The sequence below is a fragment of the Paralichthys olivaceus genome, chromosome 12 (genome assembly GCF_024713975.1).
Source record: "Paralichthys olivaceus isolate ysfri-2021 chromosome 12, ASM2471397v2, whole genome shotgun sequence".
NCBI classification, from domain to species: domain Eukaryota; kingdom Metazoa; phylum Chordata; class Actinopteri; order Pleuronectiformes; family Paralichthyidae; genus Paralichthys; species Paralichthys olivaceus.
The window spans coordinates 7,180,882-7,198,590 of NC_091104.1; the positions used below are offsets into that span (position 1 = coordinate 7,180,882).

Sequence of the window (17,709 nt, forward strand, 5' to 3'; positions counted from 1 at the left end):
GTGCAACTACCGCCATCTACCGACCACAGCTGGGAGTGCAGGTAAGATATTCTCCTATTGTGCAGAGGAAAAGATCTTTGACTTCAGCTGCAGGGGGAATATTTTATCTCTGCATTTTATTTTAAAACAATAAGCAGTGAATCGTATTACACTTTCCCACCGTGCATCATTAAGCTGCTGCTGCACAATAAGAAGGAGACAACAGACAACAGCGCCCCCTGGCTGAACATGTGACCCCCTGCATCACACTGAGGGGAATAAAAAGCTCCATCATCCTGCGATAGGAGCGGTGGAGACAGGGCATCCTCCCCACACCCGACACCCATGACCACCGACTGCAGGCTCGCTCGCTAACCGGACACACAGGAGGGATTTTCAACCAGAAACATGTCGAAGCACCGTAAAGACAGAGACAGCTGGGGTGAGTGTACGAGCACCATTATTCTATTTCATGCTCTCCCTGACGCACAGAACCATTTTTATCCAGTCGAGGCGATGGTCTGGAAGCAGATGCAGCCACTTGCATGTTTATTTCCCTCCTTGATCCAAAGCTTGTTTTCATCGCGACAACACTAGAAACCAATGCGTGCTAATTTCCACCCCGGTTAGATCTAAGATTCCTGGAGTGTCGGTCTGTGAAGGAAGCAGACGTCCTTTTTTTTGGATTTATTCATATTTAATGCATGTTTCAGCAGATGATGTTTTTAATAACCAGGACACAGGAAATGCCCTCCTGGGGTGGAGCAGGCTGCAAAAGGCCTGGAAATAATCTTCTACTATTGTGGGGAGCTTCCTGTGATGATCAGTGGTGCATCCAGCATGGGATTATGTAATAGTGCATCACTAAATAGCTTCTCATCAGCATCATCTGTGCCCTCATCCCCATCACCACCATCACCAGCATCACCCATGATGATCAGCAGCCTCCTGATTCTCTGTGGCTCTTAGAATACAGGCCTGCAAGGAAGGGGGTGGGGGGATGTGTGAATGAGTGTTTCAGGGGCGAAGGGAAAAAAAAGGGAGTAAACGCTGCTTTACCTGATCTGACCCACTTTACCCCGACACTCCTGCTCCTGACGTCTCAGCTGTGTCCAGAGCAGCAGCAGCAGGAGGAGGATGAGGCTCACCAGGCGGGCGGGCTGATGCCAGGGCCTGGGTGAGGCCTTCGCAGGAGACATGCAGTCTTCAGGAAAACCTTGGGACTATTCCGGCTTTAATAATTCACTGTGCGTTCTCTGCAACCGTGCATTAATGTAGCGGTCTCCCAAATTCTTGCCACTTGTCACTGTGGCTTTTAAGAGACTTGCCTGGTGTGAAATTGCACCTTTGAAATATCAGCATCACAGCTGCTGAGGAGGAAGTGGGTGATGGGAGTGAGGGTTTTTTTTTTTGTGTGTGCGTGTGCCGTGCAGAACTTAAATCTTCCAACCCAAGTTTCTTGTAGCATAACAAGAGTGGGGATTTGGGAGCTAGAATTCTCCCAGTCTCTGCATCAGGGCGGTCACGCAGCCTGCACACGCTACATGAGACAGCAGGGCTCAGAAAGCAAACTGAGTCACTGCCTGGAAAGCTCCGGAAGAAGATCTGAATGCACATGAGCTCATTGGAAGCAAACAGATGGGACGGAACGCACAGAGTGATTCACTTATTATTATTAACAAGCTTGTATATGAGAGGATATTGATCTGAGGATTACAGGAAGGAATGAGAGTGGCATTCAGTCGAGCATTATATCCCACAGTCCTCTCATGAAACCACATTTAAATTCACTAGATCCAGATTTTTATTCAGATCTACACCCAAACTGCACATTCGTTGAAATCAGTCTCCTAAACAGGCCTGATTTGAAATCTTGGACGTGCCCCTTTATCCGGATCTGCACCAAAGTTTTACGAATTATTTCTTTTCCAATGTCGCATCCGTCCTTCAAGTTTCATGGAAATCTGTTGAGTAGTTTTTGTAAAATCTTGTTCACAATCAAACAAACAAGTTTTCTTAATCGCTGATTGATTAAATTTACTGTTCACTGACATTTAAGTTGAACTCTTTGTGTTAATCAGATTTAATTACGTTAAAGAATATCAGGATAGAAATGACATCATCAACACAACTCTGTATCTACATATAACCACAATCAATCCAGTTGAATGGACAGTAGCTTGTTCCTTGGCTGGATGTTTTCTGACTCCCTCCTCCTCCTGACTCGTCCTCCAGGGTCCCTCAGTGACAAACCCGTCTACGACTGGAGCTCGGAGGAGGAGGAGCCGGACGGACGAGCCCGGCCAATCCAGGTGCTGCTGGTAAAAGACGACCACACCTTCGAGCTGGACGAGGCGGCGCTGAGTCGCATCCTGCTGGCGGAGGAGGTCAGGGACCGAGACGTGGTGGCCATCTCTGTGGCTGGGGCTTTCCGCAAGGGCAAGTCCTTCCTCATGGACTTCATGCTGCGTTACATGTACAACCACGTGAGTGTCCCCCGGTCTGTGCAAGAGCTGACAGAGTTCAGCTTCTGAATCTGGAGCGTGACCTTTTGTTTTCTGCTCCTTCAGAAAGTAAATAAAGACAGTAAATATGTACACGTGAAGGTACATGTACACATACAAGTATACACATTCTGTTCATCATAGACTGCGTCTCTACTTCCTCCCACTATTCACAAATGAAGCCCAAATGTCTTGGATATGAAAGCTGCTGTCTTGCCCTGAGGATTTCTTTGGAGCCTCAGTTTAATTAAATCAAACCCAACTCTTAGTCCATCTTTGTATAAACTCTTATTGTTTACACCAGTTCATGCACAATGTGTGTACATATAATCAAAAACAATATAAGATCACCTGACCTGGTGTGATTGTGCTCAGGCCTCGGACGTTTGGCTCGGCGATGCAGACGAGCCTCTGACCGGCTTCTCCTGGCGAGGAGGCTCAGAGAGGGAGACCACCGGCATCCAGATCTGGAGCGAGGTCTTTCTGGTGGACAAGCCAGATGGAGGACAGGTGAAGTTTCTTCTCGCTGGATAGAGTCGACCGATTTAATGCATTGTGATATAAATGTAAACATGACAGAGGAAGATGCTGTGGTAACCTTCTGCTTTGAACCGTTTGAATGCGACTCCTCTGCAGAGTAAACCACAGTTTGTTAGTTAACATTGACGGAAGTAACTTTTGTTTTTTACACACATCTCACTAACTTCGGTTGCACTGTTGTTTGCCAAATATCTATTTCTCCTGCACAGAGAGCAGCAAGAGCCTGGACACTGATGGTTCCTGTCTTTGTTACGTTTGACCTACATCCACCGATACTTGACACTGATTGGTTTTTAAACTAATATTAGAAAAAGGCAGTTTGTCCATTTGAATGATAGCTTGAATCACTGCCTCTGTACAGGAGACTGCAGGGGGGTTTGGTATGTAGGGCCCCCGTTTGCCTTCGGCCCCCAAAGTCCCTCGACACGCTCCTGCCTGGAGTTCAATCACTCCTCTAACAATCCACACTCAGCATCACATTACAGCTCACTTTACTCAGGAGAAACGTGCCGACCTCCTCGCAGCGCAGGTCAACGTCTTCATCTGTCTCGTTACGCAGGTGGCTGTGCTGCTGATGGACACACAGGGGACGTTTGACAGCCAGTCGACGCTGCGGGATTCAGCCACCGTGTTCGCTCTGAGCACCATGATCAGCTCCATGCAGGTACGACGACACAAGTAGCAGCTTGATTCTACGGTTAAAACCTCCATCAGTCAGCCTGCAGGTCAAAAGCACGTCTGCTGTGACAGCAAACAATTTAACAGGCACTAAAGAGATTTTATTAAATAGAAGTATTATATTGTAAAACTTCCATTTTAAACTGATTTTAAGAAATAAAACTGTAACTGTTCCTTCTCAGGTTTACAACATCTCACAGAATGTACAAGAGGACGACCTCCAGCACTTGCAGGTAACACTGTCGACACTAATGCACTAATGAGAGCTCAAAGAACAAGGTCAGGATATCAAATACATCACCAGCCAGACATGTATATTAGTATTTATACTTGTACTGTGGCTCATAGCACAGTAAATAACTGTGGTCCGTCAGAAGCTCTTAAAGCAGCACCATGTGGCTTTTACTCAGCAACAGCGCCCTCTGCAGCCACATGTGATGATTTATTCTGCACTCACTGAACCATCAAACTGAATTAAAGCTGCTAATTTAAGGTACAAACGCTGTTTAATGATTGTAAATGATTTTTTCTTCCATCAAAACATTTCACATCCTCACTGATTTTGTCGTATCTGCTTTGTTTCAGCTGTTCACCGAGTACGGCAGATTAGCAATGGAGGAGACTTTCCTCAAACCATTCCAGGTAACAGCTTCATTGTGCTGCCGACTGAACGCTAATGTTTGTAAATGACATTCAAACATCGTTACTGATATTTAGCTTTAGCAGTTTGAAATCTTAACTTGAGATTTTTTTCTTAAGACAGTTTAATGATAAAGTTTCGATAATCGCTGAAAACAAAACAAACTGGTGACAAACTGGCTGCTGTTGATTAATCGTAGATACGATTTGACCAGAATGTACAATACGTGAAATTATCATTTATAGTGACCTGATGCATTTTTCTGTCTCAGTCCATGATTTTCCTCGTTCGAGACTGGAGTTTCCCGTACGAGTTTCCCTACGGACAAGAAGGAGGCATGCAGTTCCTCGAGAAGAGGCTGAAGGTCAGTCAGCACTGATGTCACAGAGGTTGAAGGTCAATTCTCGTATCCTCCTGTGGCGTCAGTTTCCACGTTTCGTGTGTCACTGCAGTTTGAAAGAATCGCTGAGTCGACTAAGCGTGTGCTTGTGTTGTTTGCCGCAGATCTCAGAGAACCAGCACGAAGAGCTGCAGAACGTGCGTAAACACATCCACTCCTGCTTCACCAACATCTCCTGTTTCCTGATGCCTCACCCGGGACTCAAAGTCGCCACCAACCCTCACTTTGATGGAAGACTTAAAGGTTTGATCCGGCTGCAGTCGCTTTGTTTTACAACGTGTGATCATTTGATTAACTTGAAGAACTTTTTTCGGTTTTGACAAAAAGCATAGTTGACTTTTAAACTGCGGCGTCTATCCACCCATCCATCCATCCACCCATCCATCCATCCATCCACCCATCCATCCATCCACCCATCCATCCATCCACCCATCCATCCATCCACCTCTTCGTCTAGAAATCGATGGCGAGTTCATCAACAACCTGAAGGTTCTGGTCCCCTGGCTCCTCAGTCCTCGTAACATCGACGTGAAGGAGATCAACGGCAGCAAAATCACGTGCAGGGGCCTGGTGGAGTATTTTAAGGTCAGAGTCAAAGGATCAAACTCACATGTCAACTTTCAGAAACACTCGAAACCACACAGGGTCTATAAATCAGACGTCTGCTGTTAAACACTGATAACTAACATCCTCCTCTTCACTTTGCATCTGGTGCAGAGTCATATATTGTCCTTTTCCTTGTGTGTGTAACAGTAACCGTTGTGTAATTAGTTACTTCTAATAGTTACTTTTCTTGATTTTGCTCCTCACTATTTATTTCAGGCCTACATCAAAATTTACCAAGGCGAGGAGCTGCCTCATCCTAAATCAATGCTGCAGGTAATTCTTTCCTCGTACTGTTTTCAGATGTAGAGAATAGAGAGAGAGATATTTAAAAGCTCTTCTGTGGGATCAGCAAAGTTTTTCTTACCTGACGCTCACTTCCTGTGCTTCCTCTCAGGCCACGGCAGAGGCGAATAATTTGGCAGCAGTCGCAGCTGCAAAAGATCTTTACAACAAGAAAATGGAGGCGGTGAGTGAAAAGAACTTTGAAGTTAATCCTAAACTGACCTCTGGCTGTGGGGTCCTTCTTCATCCGTCCACTCCTTTCCGTCCCCAGGTCTGTGGCGGCGATCGACCCTTCCTGGCCCCCAGCGAGCTGCAGGCCCGACACGGCGTCATCAGGGAGGAGGCCCTGCAGGTGTTCCGGGGCGTGAAGAAGATGGGAGGCGAGGAGTTCAGCCGCCGCTACCTGCAGCAGCTGGAGGGGGAGATCGACGAGGTCTTCGTCCAGTACATCAAGCACAATGACTCCAAGAACATTTTCCACGCCGCCCGCACGCCTGCCACCCTGTTCGTGGTCATCTTCGTCATGTACGTGGCTGCGGGCATCACAGGCTTTGTGGGCGTGGACATCATTGCCAGCTTGTGCAACATGATCCTGGGTCTGGCGCTGATCACCCTCTGCACCTGGGCCTACATCCGCTACTCCGGGGAATACCGAGAACTCGGAGCCGTCATCGACCAGGTGGCTGGTGCACTGTGGGACCAGGTACGTCTGCAAACACATCGAGGAAACGAAATCTGACTGTCTGACATTATTAATACTGGAATCAATACTCACGAGTCTTTGTGCACCATGAAAAAATGAAAGAGTCAACAATCCTCACATTTGAGGAGCTGAAGTTTGTTCATCTCTCGACTTTTGTTTGATAAATAAGTGAAATTAGTAAAATATAGGACAATTACTTTTCTGTTGATTAACTCGATTCATTAACTAATTGTTTCAGCACAACATAGATATTACACAAGTGTTTACCATTAAAATACAAATTCTTAACTGTTTAGTTTCATGAAATCAATTTGTAGTTAAGTTGGGGTTAGCGTTCCAGTTCTTACACTGAAAACAGAACTGTTCATGATTATTTTCATTGTTGATTACTCAAACAAAATATTGAAAAATTCTCATCACAATTCCCCAAATCCAAGTTTTCCTCCTCAGTTTGCTTGTTTGGATACAAACAACAGAGCAAAACCCCGAAACAGTGTGGTTCCCATTATATATATATATATATATATATTATATTCACATTGGAGAAGCAGAACTCAGAGAATCTGTGGCATTTTACGAATACGACTTAAATATTGTGTTAATTTGATGTTGGCTGACTCATCAATTGATGAACCAAGACAGGAGACAGCCCAGAGTTTGTTAATATGTAGAGTAAAAACAAATACTGCACTCTCTGTCTGTAACTTAGGTGCTTCTGTCTTTTTAAACCACTAGGGGTCATCTATCTGCTTAAAATCAGTGGCAGAGAATCTAATCACACTCCATTACACCTCTAATGATCTGTTATCAACAAGCTTTGAACACTGTGTTATATTCTAAATATAAATATGAATGTTTGTGTTCATGCTATATGTTCTTTTCTTTTTAATGCCTCTGCAGGGGAGCACAAATGAGGTAAGTGTATAAGTCATATTAAGAATATTTACAATTCAAAGGACAAACTCACTAGATTTTTATAACAAGAGGGAACTTGATGCTGAATAAGATTGAATAAATCTTTTCTCCGCAGGCTCTCTACAAGCTGTATAATGTTGCGGCCAATCACAGGCACCTGTACCACCACGCCTTCCCCGGGCCTCAGGTGGACGACGCTGCCGAGGAGCAGGACAGGAAGAGGGACTGATTAAAGACACAGCAGGGACTTCCTGGTGATGGACAGGGAAGGAGGCGGAAGAGGAGGAAGAGGAACATCCTCACCCATCAGGCACTCTTTTATTCTGGTATTGGGGCTGTCACCAATACACTCACTACTTCAAACCTAATAACAGACTGTATAATGTTCACGCATAGGCAACGTCAGAGCTTCTCTGCAGCGGCTCTCAAACGAAGGATAACATGAATCATTGTGTCTCACTTCTCCTGTCTGTGAAAACACGTTGTACAGGTGGTGCAGCCGCTCTGCCCGAGGAGAAATCTGCATAGTCCAACCTCCAGTCAGCTGTTTATTTCATATCGGACCAGTTTGCTCTTCATCTCAGTGAAATCCTCATTTGTGACGGTCGTTCTGTTCTTTGAAGTTTAGTGCTGTTTATAAGAAAATATCTATGAAAGCCAAAATATGTTCTGTATGTTGAATAACGAAGCGTCCCATGGATCATCAGCATGGTAAATGGTTCATGTCTTTCATCTCCGAGCTCTGAAACCAGGTATACTTTATATGAAATGTTTCGTTTTAATGGTTGTGACAAAGTGATATTGTGCCATAACATGTAAAAATGATTTCACGCCTCCTGCAGCCACTTCACCTGCTGACACCTGCGTAAATGGCACATTTATTAGTTGTAAAGAGTTTAATTTGCTTTGGAGGTTGGTGTTTCTTTTGAGTTCTGGATCAGGGAGTAGCTTTGCGTCGGCAGCTACTTTAAAACGAACAAAAACACCACGGTTTTAAAGTTTACACGACATAAACCCACATCATCGCTCACTTTATATAGTCCGCTTGCAGTTTTTTCAGTCACGCAGCGTCCCAGTGATGCTTTATACGAGTGTTTGGCCTCTGAGGTCGAAGGGAAAGAGTGTGTTTGGTTTCCATTGTGATGCAGAGGTGGTGGGTGGGACCATTGTTGTGTTTTCTCACTGAATGTTCGAGCAAATCCGAGGAATGTAGCCTCCCCGTGGCCACCGAGGAATCAAAGCGAGATGCTGTGAGGCGGGGCGACGGGCCTGCTCCGGAGAAGGATCCTCATTCCTCGTCTCTTTCATCATCTTCACACACTTAATTTGAATCATCTGTGAAAGAGGAAAAAAAAAAAAAAAGAAAGTGCTGCACGGTGAAAGAGGCCCGGGCCCGACTCTTTGTGTATTCCAGAACAGCTTGCATTTGTAAACAAAAGGCTTATGTCTGTGACAGCACTTTTTGGTGTTTGAATACTTCGGCTTCGTAGACTGTTACTGTATATTTGTATAATCGTGGTCATTGTTTTTAGCTCATTGAATAACCCGGTCCTCTGGTCATCAAGAGTACAGGGACACTGTCATGCGTATTTAGCAAGTTTATACTGAGGTTTGACCTCAAGGGTTGAAGATTTAAAGGCGCTGCAGCACGGTGGCTTCTCCAGTCTTCCACAGCGTATAATCAACATGAGTGAGGCCTTCACACAAAGAACCACCGCAGTCCGCTTTAAGATCCAGGAGGTTTTAAAAATCCCATTTCTTCATGTCTTTGCTGGAGTGATCGTGTCCATTTGTGTCAGAAAAGTAGCTTTTGTTTACATTGTGTTGCGTTTACGCTCCGAGTTAAGTGAAGATTTCGTCTGTCAGGAAAAAAAAAAAATAATACCCCCAACAACTTTTCTTGGATTTTAAGAATTCGTTCCTCAAACTTCCCTCATCAACGTTTCAATCCACTGAAAGGTGAAAGGAATCGACCTCTTCCAGGTGGACACGGCTTAGTTTCAGCACATGTACTGCAAACGTTTCGGTAACAAAGACGTGATAATAAAGTTGGACCAAATTAATGACAACTAGACTCGAGTAATATTTTGAAACATTCTGCGTTGACACAACATATAAAAATTCTTTTTTTTCCCCAAAACTTGAATGAACTCCTCTTCCTCATTGGAACAAAAACCAGAACACAACATCAAGCTGCACCAAATTACACACACTCGTAGATATCGGTCATCGAGACGTGCCTGATGCTTCACAATGAAAGTAAGCAATTTTAAGGAAGTGAAAAAAAAAACCCCCACACCAAAGTGAACGGGTCCTCGCATGACCCACACCTCATCACCCACAGACAGAGCCTGAGGGGGATTTACGCCTAATATACAAAATACTTGGTTTTCTATTATTTACACCTACAATAACTGTTTTTGGCTATTTGAGGAGCGACAAGCTGAGAAAACATCCCTGAGGTATAATCATCTTTTAAACATCCAACAGTCACAAGTCATTTCTCTTTGAATCGTTAATCCAAAGCCAACACTCGCTCTTTAAACTCCCAACAGCCACTTTACATTTCAGACTAAAATCAATTTCAGGGTTTCATGTCAAAGTAAACACGCAACAAGAGGCAACAACTGTCAATACGTGTATTTTTCTTCACTGCAGACTTTATTGCTTTTGTCCTGTATTTGTAATCCACAACATGAGATATGTACAAACTGCTGTTGACACCATTCTGAAAAGATGTGATGGAAGCCAACAGGTTCTTTATTAACTTATTCTACTGAAACTTCAACACACATCGTTTTAGGAAACTCAGAAGTTCTCATACAAATGTCCTATAAACTACTTAATATTCAAAACAGATCCAAACCCTGGTTTATAAATTAGAGCCGTAAACCTTTTAACACATAGTTAAACACTGACTCCTGTCTTTGCTCGACAAGACCTCAGATTTTAGGACACTTCTGAATATCTTAAAAAAAAAAAAGTAATCTATTAATCAATAGAATATGCTTCCAAGAACCTGCGCTTCACAAAAGAGACGTGTCAGTCCGTGAAAATAAGGCATCACCGAAATATATCCAGAGAGAATGAAAAGAAAAAACTGAATTGCACTTGGTTGGCAAACTTTGTGTCTTCTGAAGTGTTTTAAAACGTTCCAGTAGCTTATTTAAGATTCATTATACACAAACACAAGTATATTCCTGACTTACAGTAATGCCAATGAGCCAAGAGATGCTCCAACCGCTGCATCCGATGAGATGCTTCATCCGTCAAAAGGTCTTCGAAAAAAAGACGCGTTTCATATCAAAACTTAAATATGTGTTCAAAGTTTTGGTGGATTGTCTGGTAAAGCATACAGTTTGTCATAAAATAAGAAAAATGCACACTTTCTGTTTAGTGTAAAAAAGACTGTGGTTTCAGTTTTATGAGGGTAACAAAGCAAAAGGAAAAATAGTCATGAAGTATTTCGTATGGGAACAAATTAGAAGAAGCTGCCGGTCGTTTTCTCCCGCAGGAAAAAATGACGGAGTAGCTGGTGGATACACGATATGAGCAGACATTGTAAAAAATGCTGCGTTTACTCGTTTAAAAAAGGCACAATCTCAGGGTGTTTTTCAACAAAGTCTGTTTTTCAGTCTCTGTTCTCCTCAGTCTTTAAAACTAAAATCCAAACAGCAACTCGGTTCTCAGGGCAGTGGCTGTAAACGGCACCGCAGGCAGTCTCCCCAGATGTAGCGCATTATACGTCTTTTTTTTTTTCTTTCTTTCTTTCTTCTTCATTGGAGTGTTTTTCAATCACATGATCATTCATGAATTGTGTCGTTCCCCCGTCCCCCCCACCCCCCACTGTCGTGCATCTCAACTTCCTGGCTGATATATTTGGATCAAGCGAAGGCACAGATGTGTTTGGTAAAAGAGGCAATTAAGAGTCAATCACGATTTCAAAAAGAAACCCTGACCGCTCCCAAACTGTGGCGACCACAGAGGGGCGTGGCGGTGCGGCATCCTGAGTGCACATACACATCACATGTTCCCCATGAAGTTCTTGTTGGGCTGCTGGGCGTACCACTGCTGCCGCTGCTTGCGGGCCTCCACCTCGGACAGCAGCGCCTGTCGGTACGCCTCGTAGGATTTGACGATGTGTTCCAGCTCCTTCATGAAGAGCAGCTTCAACATGCCCTGATACGTGTCCAAGTCCGCCAGCTGGAACAACTCCCACTTCAAGATGTGGTCGTACCTGATGTAGGAGGGAAGAGACTGGCGGTAAATGATCTGTAGCCTGTGCAGCCGCTCCCTTCCTGTACATCTACTACTTCCAGAAATCTGTCTGTATGTGACATCTCTCTACAGCCGTTCATCTAACCGGCCTCACACCTGTCATGTGTGTTAAGGGCCAGAGGAAGTGCATTAAACTTTCTAAGCGTCCACGACAACTGATTCTCCAGTTTGTGGTTCTGTGGGGCTTCGAGCTTCGCTGGACTTTGAATGAACAGCTCTTTGTGCAGCTTCAGGTTTTTATTTGTTGTGTGTCTCAAGCATCACCACGGGTGAAACAAACAGGCAGGTTTAGAACAACTAGTGATGACAGGAGACATGACAGGTCCCCAAAAGTGAAGCCCAAGCGGCTGGCTGCAGTACAGGTCATAGCCCTTGCCTCCTCTGTCATGGGCCAAACAAAAAAGTAAACGTAACTTAATTTTTCTCAAAGATGGGTTCTCACATTTGAGGTATTTCTTATCCCACTGACGCAAGTAAGTTTGGTTTTAATTAGTTAGTTGATGCAATACAAAAGGGGTGGAGTTAAAACTGACTTGCACTTGGTTGAAAGCATTTATCTGCGAAGACTTTCCGTGTAAAATCTCTCCACTCATGAGTCTCACACTAGAAGTTGTCTGAGCGTGTGTGATATGTGAGGTACTCACTTTAGTGGTGCACGGGCGTACACCTGCAGCCAGTCTGGAATCTCAGCTGTGTGGTACGGGTTAGCGGGCACCAGGACCGGCTGGTTCCTCTCTGCAGGACGTGGCTGATAGGTCACAGGAGGCGGTAGTGGTGGGGGTTGATCATAGCGAGGGACGCTGGAAGACATGTAATATTTGACCCTGAAGTAAGTTGCTTTATTATGTTATGTAAACTTCAGTGAAGACATTTTCTAGTGAGTTGTCCCTCAATTTGTTTGACGAGATACCTTGGAGCACAGGGGTGGCGATACTGTGCTCTCTTGTTGATGTGATCCACATAGTAGACCCCAAACTCAGCAGACTCCACCTTCTCCCAGCCTGGAGGGAGCCCTTCCCTCTCCAGAGGGTGGCTCCAGTGTGTGGTGTTGGTGTTGTGGTCGATGTAGTACTTCCTGCCGCGGATGGTCCAGTCGACGGTCCAGCCGGCCGGAAGTGGGAGGTCCTCTCCCGTCAGATTGGAGAGGTTCCCCAGGGATTTGGCCTGTATTCGACCTATGCCTGAGGAAAACAAACATTTCTTTTTAGAAACGAAGCGAGAGAGAGAGAGAGGGAGCGAAGTCTGAACAAACACACGGCAGAGCAGCTGCCCGCTAACTGGGCCTCTGGGAAAGAAGAAATATTTTTCAAAAATATCTGAAAAACAGCATGTGTGGGAAAATGACATTTAAAGCAGAGGAATGTACAGCTCTCAGGAAGGTCCCTCTGATGTGGCAACTGTACATACAGCAGGATAAGAGAGGAATGCAATGAATCACTACTTAAAGCATGACTGATGCCGTTTCAAGCAGTGCAGTGATTGTGAGCAGGGTTGCCTAATCCCTTTGACTCTCGGACTGTTGTGACGGAGCATCTTATTCTGACCGACGTCGTTTAATGAATGGTAGGAAATGGGAGTGTTGTTACTTTTGGACAGGAAGGCAGAGATCTCTGCATGGACACACACACACACACACACACACACACACACACACACACACACACACACACACACACACACACACACACACACACACACACACACACACACACACACACACACACACACACACACACACACACACACAGGGGCTTTCACTGGAAGAGAACAAACCACTGAACTCCCAAACACCCCGAGAGCCGACAGCCAAGTGGGCTCGCTCGCTCGCTCAAAAAAAAAAGGTCCTGTACTTTTTTTACTGGTGAATAATGTCAGCGAGGAATGTTGAACAAACAGCTGTGAGGACGAGTTAGACCGAGTGAGAAATGTTGTGACTGAAAATAAAAAAGCCTGCAGGGACTCAGAAATGTTTGAAACGCTAGAGAATGTGCGAGGAATGGAGCGTCTCGGCAAAATGGCGGCTACAATCTGATAAATTCTGCACGAGAGTGACAGCAACAGAGCTGGAGCTCTTTGCCAGCTGCTGAGTGAAGGGACGGAATGTGCACGCTCTTCAGAAATGCACTCCTCCTCCTCCTCCTCTTCATCATCATCATAATCATCATTTCTGCCCTTTTCTCTAGAAAAACGGCAGCTCGCCATACTCACTGAACGCACGACAGGAATTTCACTGCATACAGTCGAGAGTCGTCGTGATGTTAAAGCCGTTTTCAGACACGAAGTCATTTCCCTGAGTTTGCAATTCAAATATGAAAAACGCAGCAGGAGTCAGACACGTTCACAACGACAGGATCATGTCCAGAACATTCAGGCGTCTGAGTGGCAGGACATGACGCGTAAACTCAGCAGCTGAAATCACATGTTTTTATTTACAGAACACTGACGTCGGCCGTTATCACCAAAAGCTCTCGAATCTCGTTGTTGACGTCTTTTACGTGTATGGTTTCTCTTTGTCATCCTGAGATAGTTTTTTTGCGTCCATCGTGTGTTAGAAACGTCATCAACACACCCACTCACATTGGCTGTGAATATTCTAGATATTTTCCTGTCGTATTCTCACATTCGCTCATTCTGTAATTTCACCAGTGGGGCTGGAAGGAACAGTTCTGGAAAAAATCGTCTGGAGCAACTTACTCGGACATTAGGGTTGGTTCAGTTCAGTAGATCAAGTCATTGATTACAACACATGAATTATAAACAAACAAAAAAATTGACAGCAAAATCCTGCAATCAAATTATTCTTAATATGAAATACTCATCTCAAATGTTAGGATCTGGAACAAGACTGTTAGTGCAGTACTTACTCATATTCTTAAATCGATAATTAGCCTGTTATAAATAGCCATTTACATATATAAACATAAATGGAAAGCAGACTCATATTTCCTGTAATACCCTTACAAATGTTTACCAAAGGAAGAATCAGCAGATTGTTGGTAGATGACTCCTCCTCTGCTTACAACTCATTAGTCTTACGTTAGCAATGTAACTATGAAGGGAACAGCTTCTGCAGACGCTGATGATTCATAGAAATGAGCAGGTTCAGGCTGAGACGTTGAACTGGAGGCGGTTTACAAATTACTAGTTTGCCAGCAGAAAGATTCAGCAAACAGCGAGGTGAAAAATGCAGAGCCCCTAATGCTTGTTTAGCTTCACTCCAAACAAGGCCGCATATGTGACAGGCAGAGTCAGACGTAAAATTAAACCATATACGTGTTGACAAGTCAGCCACAAAATAAAAGGTTCACGATCTTTTGAGGGGGGGGACTGGAAAATTCCAGTGAACCCCCAAAACATTCAATCTCCTGGAAATTACACACTGACGTCACACCGATGTTTACAATGCAGAACACTAGGATAAAAAAATTTGATTCCTCAGAGAGACTGAGATGAAATTGCTCTTTTGAGTTGAACACTGACCACCACCAGTCTGCATTCTTTCCAGAATACTTTTTCATTCCATAAGGGAAATCATACATTATGTTTTCACCAGATCCGAGAGTTTTCTCAATAAAAAAAAAGATTTTCCCTTAAAAATAAAACATCTCAATTGTCACACCACAGAATTTGATGAAAAAGCATGTGTGCAGTTCAAAAAATAAAAATTCATGACCTTTCTTGCTTCTTATTCCTTGTCACTGCTTAATTATTATTTTTCCCCACAGAGGAACAGTAAAAAAATAAGAAGGATAACACAGTTCATGTTTACCTGAAGGGGGTCTGCTTGGAGCTGGGGGGGTGTGCTGTCGGGGAAATCTTTGGAAGTTGTGTTCATTTTGCTCATAGTATCTATAGTCCTCAGGAAAGCGATCTGGGACCCTCCTGGGCTGCTGCTGCTGCTGGTGCTGCTGGTGCTGCTGCTGCTGCTGCTGCTGCTGCTGCTGGTGCTGCTGGTGCTGCTGCTGCTGCTGCTGCTGCTGCTGCTGGCTGTCATAGTAAGGTTCAGAGGGGTAATAATAGCGGGAAGCATCTCCATTCTCAGACATGGGGCTCACGTCTGTGAGGAAAGACTGTGAGGAGCCTCCGTACTCGTGGGGGAGGTCCCCCAGACTGCGAGGCAGGTATGGGGGTGCTGACATGCGGTGGCTCTCTCTGCGGGCCACCTCATGCGGAGGCCTCTGCACAGGGGTGCGGAGGAAACTCTTGTTGCGGGACACCACGGGCTCCCGGCTGGGAGGAGGGTATGCGGAGGGCCCCATCTCTGGCAGAGGGACCTCTGTGCGTCTGGGAATAGTGGGTCCATGGCGGATGAATGAGGGCATCAGATCTGCAAATAACAAACAAATGAAGTGTCAGTATAAGTCAACACAGAGGTAATGCCAACGGGCAGTGGAGGAATCTAACAAAGTACAAGTACTCAAGTTAGTGGTAGATCATCTATGTTTATAGCACTTTTCTACTCTTGATGACCACTTAAAGTACTCTACAGTAGTTTACACAGAGTACAGTGGTCACACTTCACTCACACACTGCTGGCACAGCCGTCAGGGTTAATTTGGGGTTCAGTATCTTGCTCAAGGACACTTGGGATGGGGGCGATCGAACTGGAGATCTTTCAATGTGATACCTTCACGGAGCAGTACTACTACTTGAACCGCATGTTCATAATACTTCTCTCGGCCCATCCACTAGGTACTGAGGGCGAATATGAAACATGATATAAAGCAGATTACCTGTGGGTTAAAATACTATTTTAGTTTTGGTCACACAGTTTGGAAAGTTCAGTGCAGATGACAACACATTCAATTCTACTGAAAGACAAAAGTAAGGTCACTACCTACAACCCAGACTTTGCAGAATTAAGAAAACAGAAATAAAAACACAGAATACACGTAACTAATGGAGTTTAAGTGGTACTTGTACTCGTGGTTGAATACTTGGTACCGTTATCTCACAACTTTGCTTAAGCCCAGCAGCTGATGTCAGTGTAGCGACCAGATGATCGGTTAGCGTAGCGAGCAGCTAGTTAGCAGGTTAGCGACTTGTTTGGGTTAAAAACAAAAACAAAACAAAAAACAGTCTCAGATTAAAACAGTTGGTTTGTAAAAGTGCGAATCGCTGTGACGACGTTTCCAGATGTTCAACCTCGTGATTGTTTTTGACACTTTTCGCCGCTGAGCTAACTTTGACCAGGCAGGCTAGCCGATGCTAGCTGCAGCTAGCAGGCTAACTTACTTCTGAGGAGCGGCGACGTTTCCTTCTTCACATATTTCCCGTGAACCTCGGCTGGTTTGGACGCTTCGTTTTTACTTTTCTTTCTCGAGAGCATCACTCACGGCTCGGAGACGTCAACAACGCTGCGCTGTGGTTTCATGGCTCAGTCCTGCGTGTCTGCGACCGTCCCGTCCGCTCGGCTCAGCCCGGAGAGTCGACATGTTTTCAGCCTCGGTGTCAGTGAGCCTCCGCCGCTCTGTCAGGGCGGTCCCCGCTTTACAGCCGCGCGCTCACACGGGGCTTTACGGTAACCCCGGGTTTCACAATAAGAGTGTAAAATGTTCAGGTAATTAATAGAAAGGTGGCGGAGAGAGCCCTGCAGATTTAAGAAAACACATGCACATAGAAAAATCACATGCACATAGAAAAAACACGCTCAAATTAAGAAAGGAACTTCATCAATTTGACGACACACGCACTGCAAAATCTTACACCACATGCAAATACATGAACAAGCTGCAGATTTAAGAAAACACATGCACGTAGAAAAACACTTTCAAATTAAGAAAACATATGCACATAGAAAAACACTTTCAAATTAAGAAAACATATGTACATAGAAAAACACTTTCAAATTAAGAAAACATATGCACATAGAAAAATCACATGCACATAGAAAAACACATTCAAATTAATAAAACACATGCACATAGAAGAAACACGTTCAAATCAAGAAAGGAACTTCATCAATTTGACGACACACGCACTGCAAAATCTTACACCACATGCAAATACATGAACAAGCTGCAAATTGCAAAAAAAACTACAGTGGAAATGTTTCCAGGAGACTAAAAAAAGTGATGAACCTTTGGTAGTTCAGTGTGAAGTTCCATCACCACTGATGAGCAGCAGACTTCAGTAACTTCAGATTCAGATAGTAAATAGAAAATGCACATGAGTGAAGTGCAGT

At 44.5% G+C, this 17,709-nt stretch overlaps 2 protein-coding genes and 1 long non-coding RNA gene across 3 annotated transcripts; 1 reads left to right on the top strand and 2 right to left on the bottom strand.

Annotated features, from left to right (window-relative positions):
* The first annotated feature begins 254 nt into the window (after positions 1-254).
* Positions 255-7,794, top strand: atl1 (atlastin GTPase 1). Its single transcript, XM_069535261.1, has 14 exons — positions 255-421; positions 2,215-2,465; positions 2,859-2,993; positions 3,583-3,687; positions 3,884-3,934; positions 4,287-4,343; positions 4,613-4,705; positions 4,846-4,984; positions 5,199-5,326; positions 5,564-5,620; positions 5,742-5,813; positions 5,901-6,332; positions 7,233-7,247; positions 7,363-7,794. Exons 1-14 carry the CDS (start codon positions 388-390, stop codon positions 7,474-7,476), a joined length of 1,683 nt encoding a protein of 560 aa, XP_069391362.1. The 5' UTR covers positions 255-387; the 3' UTR covers positions 7,477-7,794.
* LOC138412173 (uncharacterized) lies at positions 1,991-2,975 on the bottom strand. The gene is made up of 2 exons (XR_011244654.1): positions 2,840-2,975; positions 1,991-2,537 (listed from the first exon to the last, which is right to left on the bottom strand). It is a non-coding gene; the product is annotated as an uncharacterized lncRNA (long non-coding RNA).
* A 2,095-nt stretch (positions 7,795-9,889) lies between the features above and the next one.
* Positions 9,890-17,035, bottom strand: sav1 (salvador family WW domain containing protein 1). Its single transcript, XM_020097950.2, has 5 exons — positions 16,761-17,035; positions 15,295-15,852; positions 12,436-12,706; positions 12,170-12,325; positions 9,890-11,484 (listed from the first exon to the last, which is right to left on the bottom strand). Exons 1-5 carry the CDS (start codon positions 16,852-16,854, stop codon positions 11,271-11,273), a joined length of 1,293 nt encoding a protein of 430 aa, XP_019953509.2. The 5' UTR covers positions 16,855-17,035; the 3' UTR covers positions 9,890-11,270.
* Between the last annotated feature and the right edge of the window lie 674 nt (positions 17,036-17,709).

Excerpts from the sequence above, each read along its gene's own strand:
- sav1 (XM_020097950.2), bottom strand. The coding sequence starts at position 16,854 with ATGCTCTCGAGAAAGAAAAGTAAAAACGAAGCGTCCAAACCAGCCGAG. Across the intron at positions 15,853-16,760 it reads AACGTCGCCGCTCCTCAGAA|ATCTGATGCCCTCATTCATC; the intron begins GTAAGTTAGCCT and ends TGTTATTTGCAG. Across the intron at positions 11,485-12,169 it reads TACGCCCGTGCACCACTAAA|GTACGACCACATCTTGAAGT; the intron begins GTGAGTACCTCA and ends CTCCTACATCAG.
- atl1 (XM_069535261.1), top strand. The coding sequence starts at position 388 with ATGTCGAAGCACCGTAAAGACAGAGACAGCTGGG. Across the intron at positions 3,688-3,883 it reads CCATGATCAGCTCCATGCAG|GTTTACAACATCTCACAGAA; the intron begins GTACGACGACAC and ends GTTCCTTCTCAG. Across the intron at positions 3,935-4,286 it reads ACGACCTCCAGCACTTGCAG|CTGTTCACCGAGTACGGCAG; the intron begins GTAACACTGTCG and ends GCTTTGTTTCAG.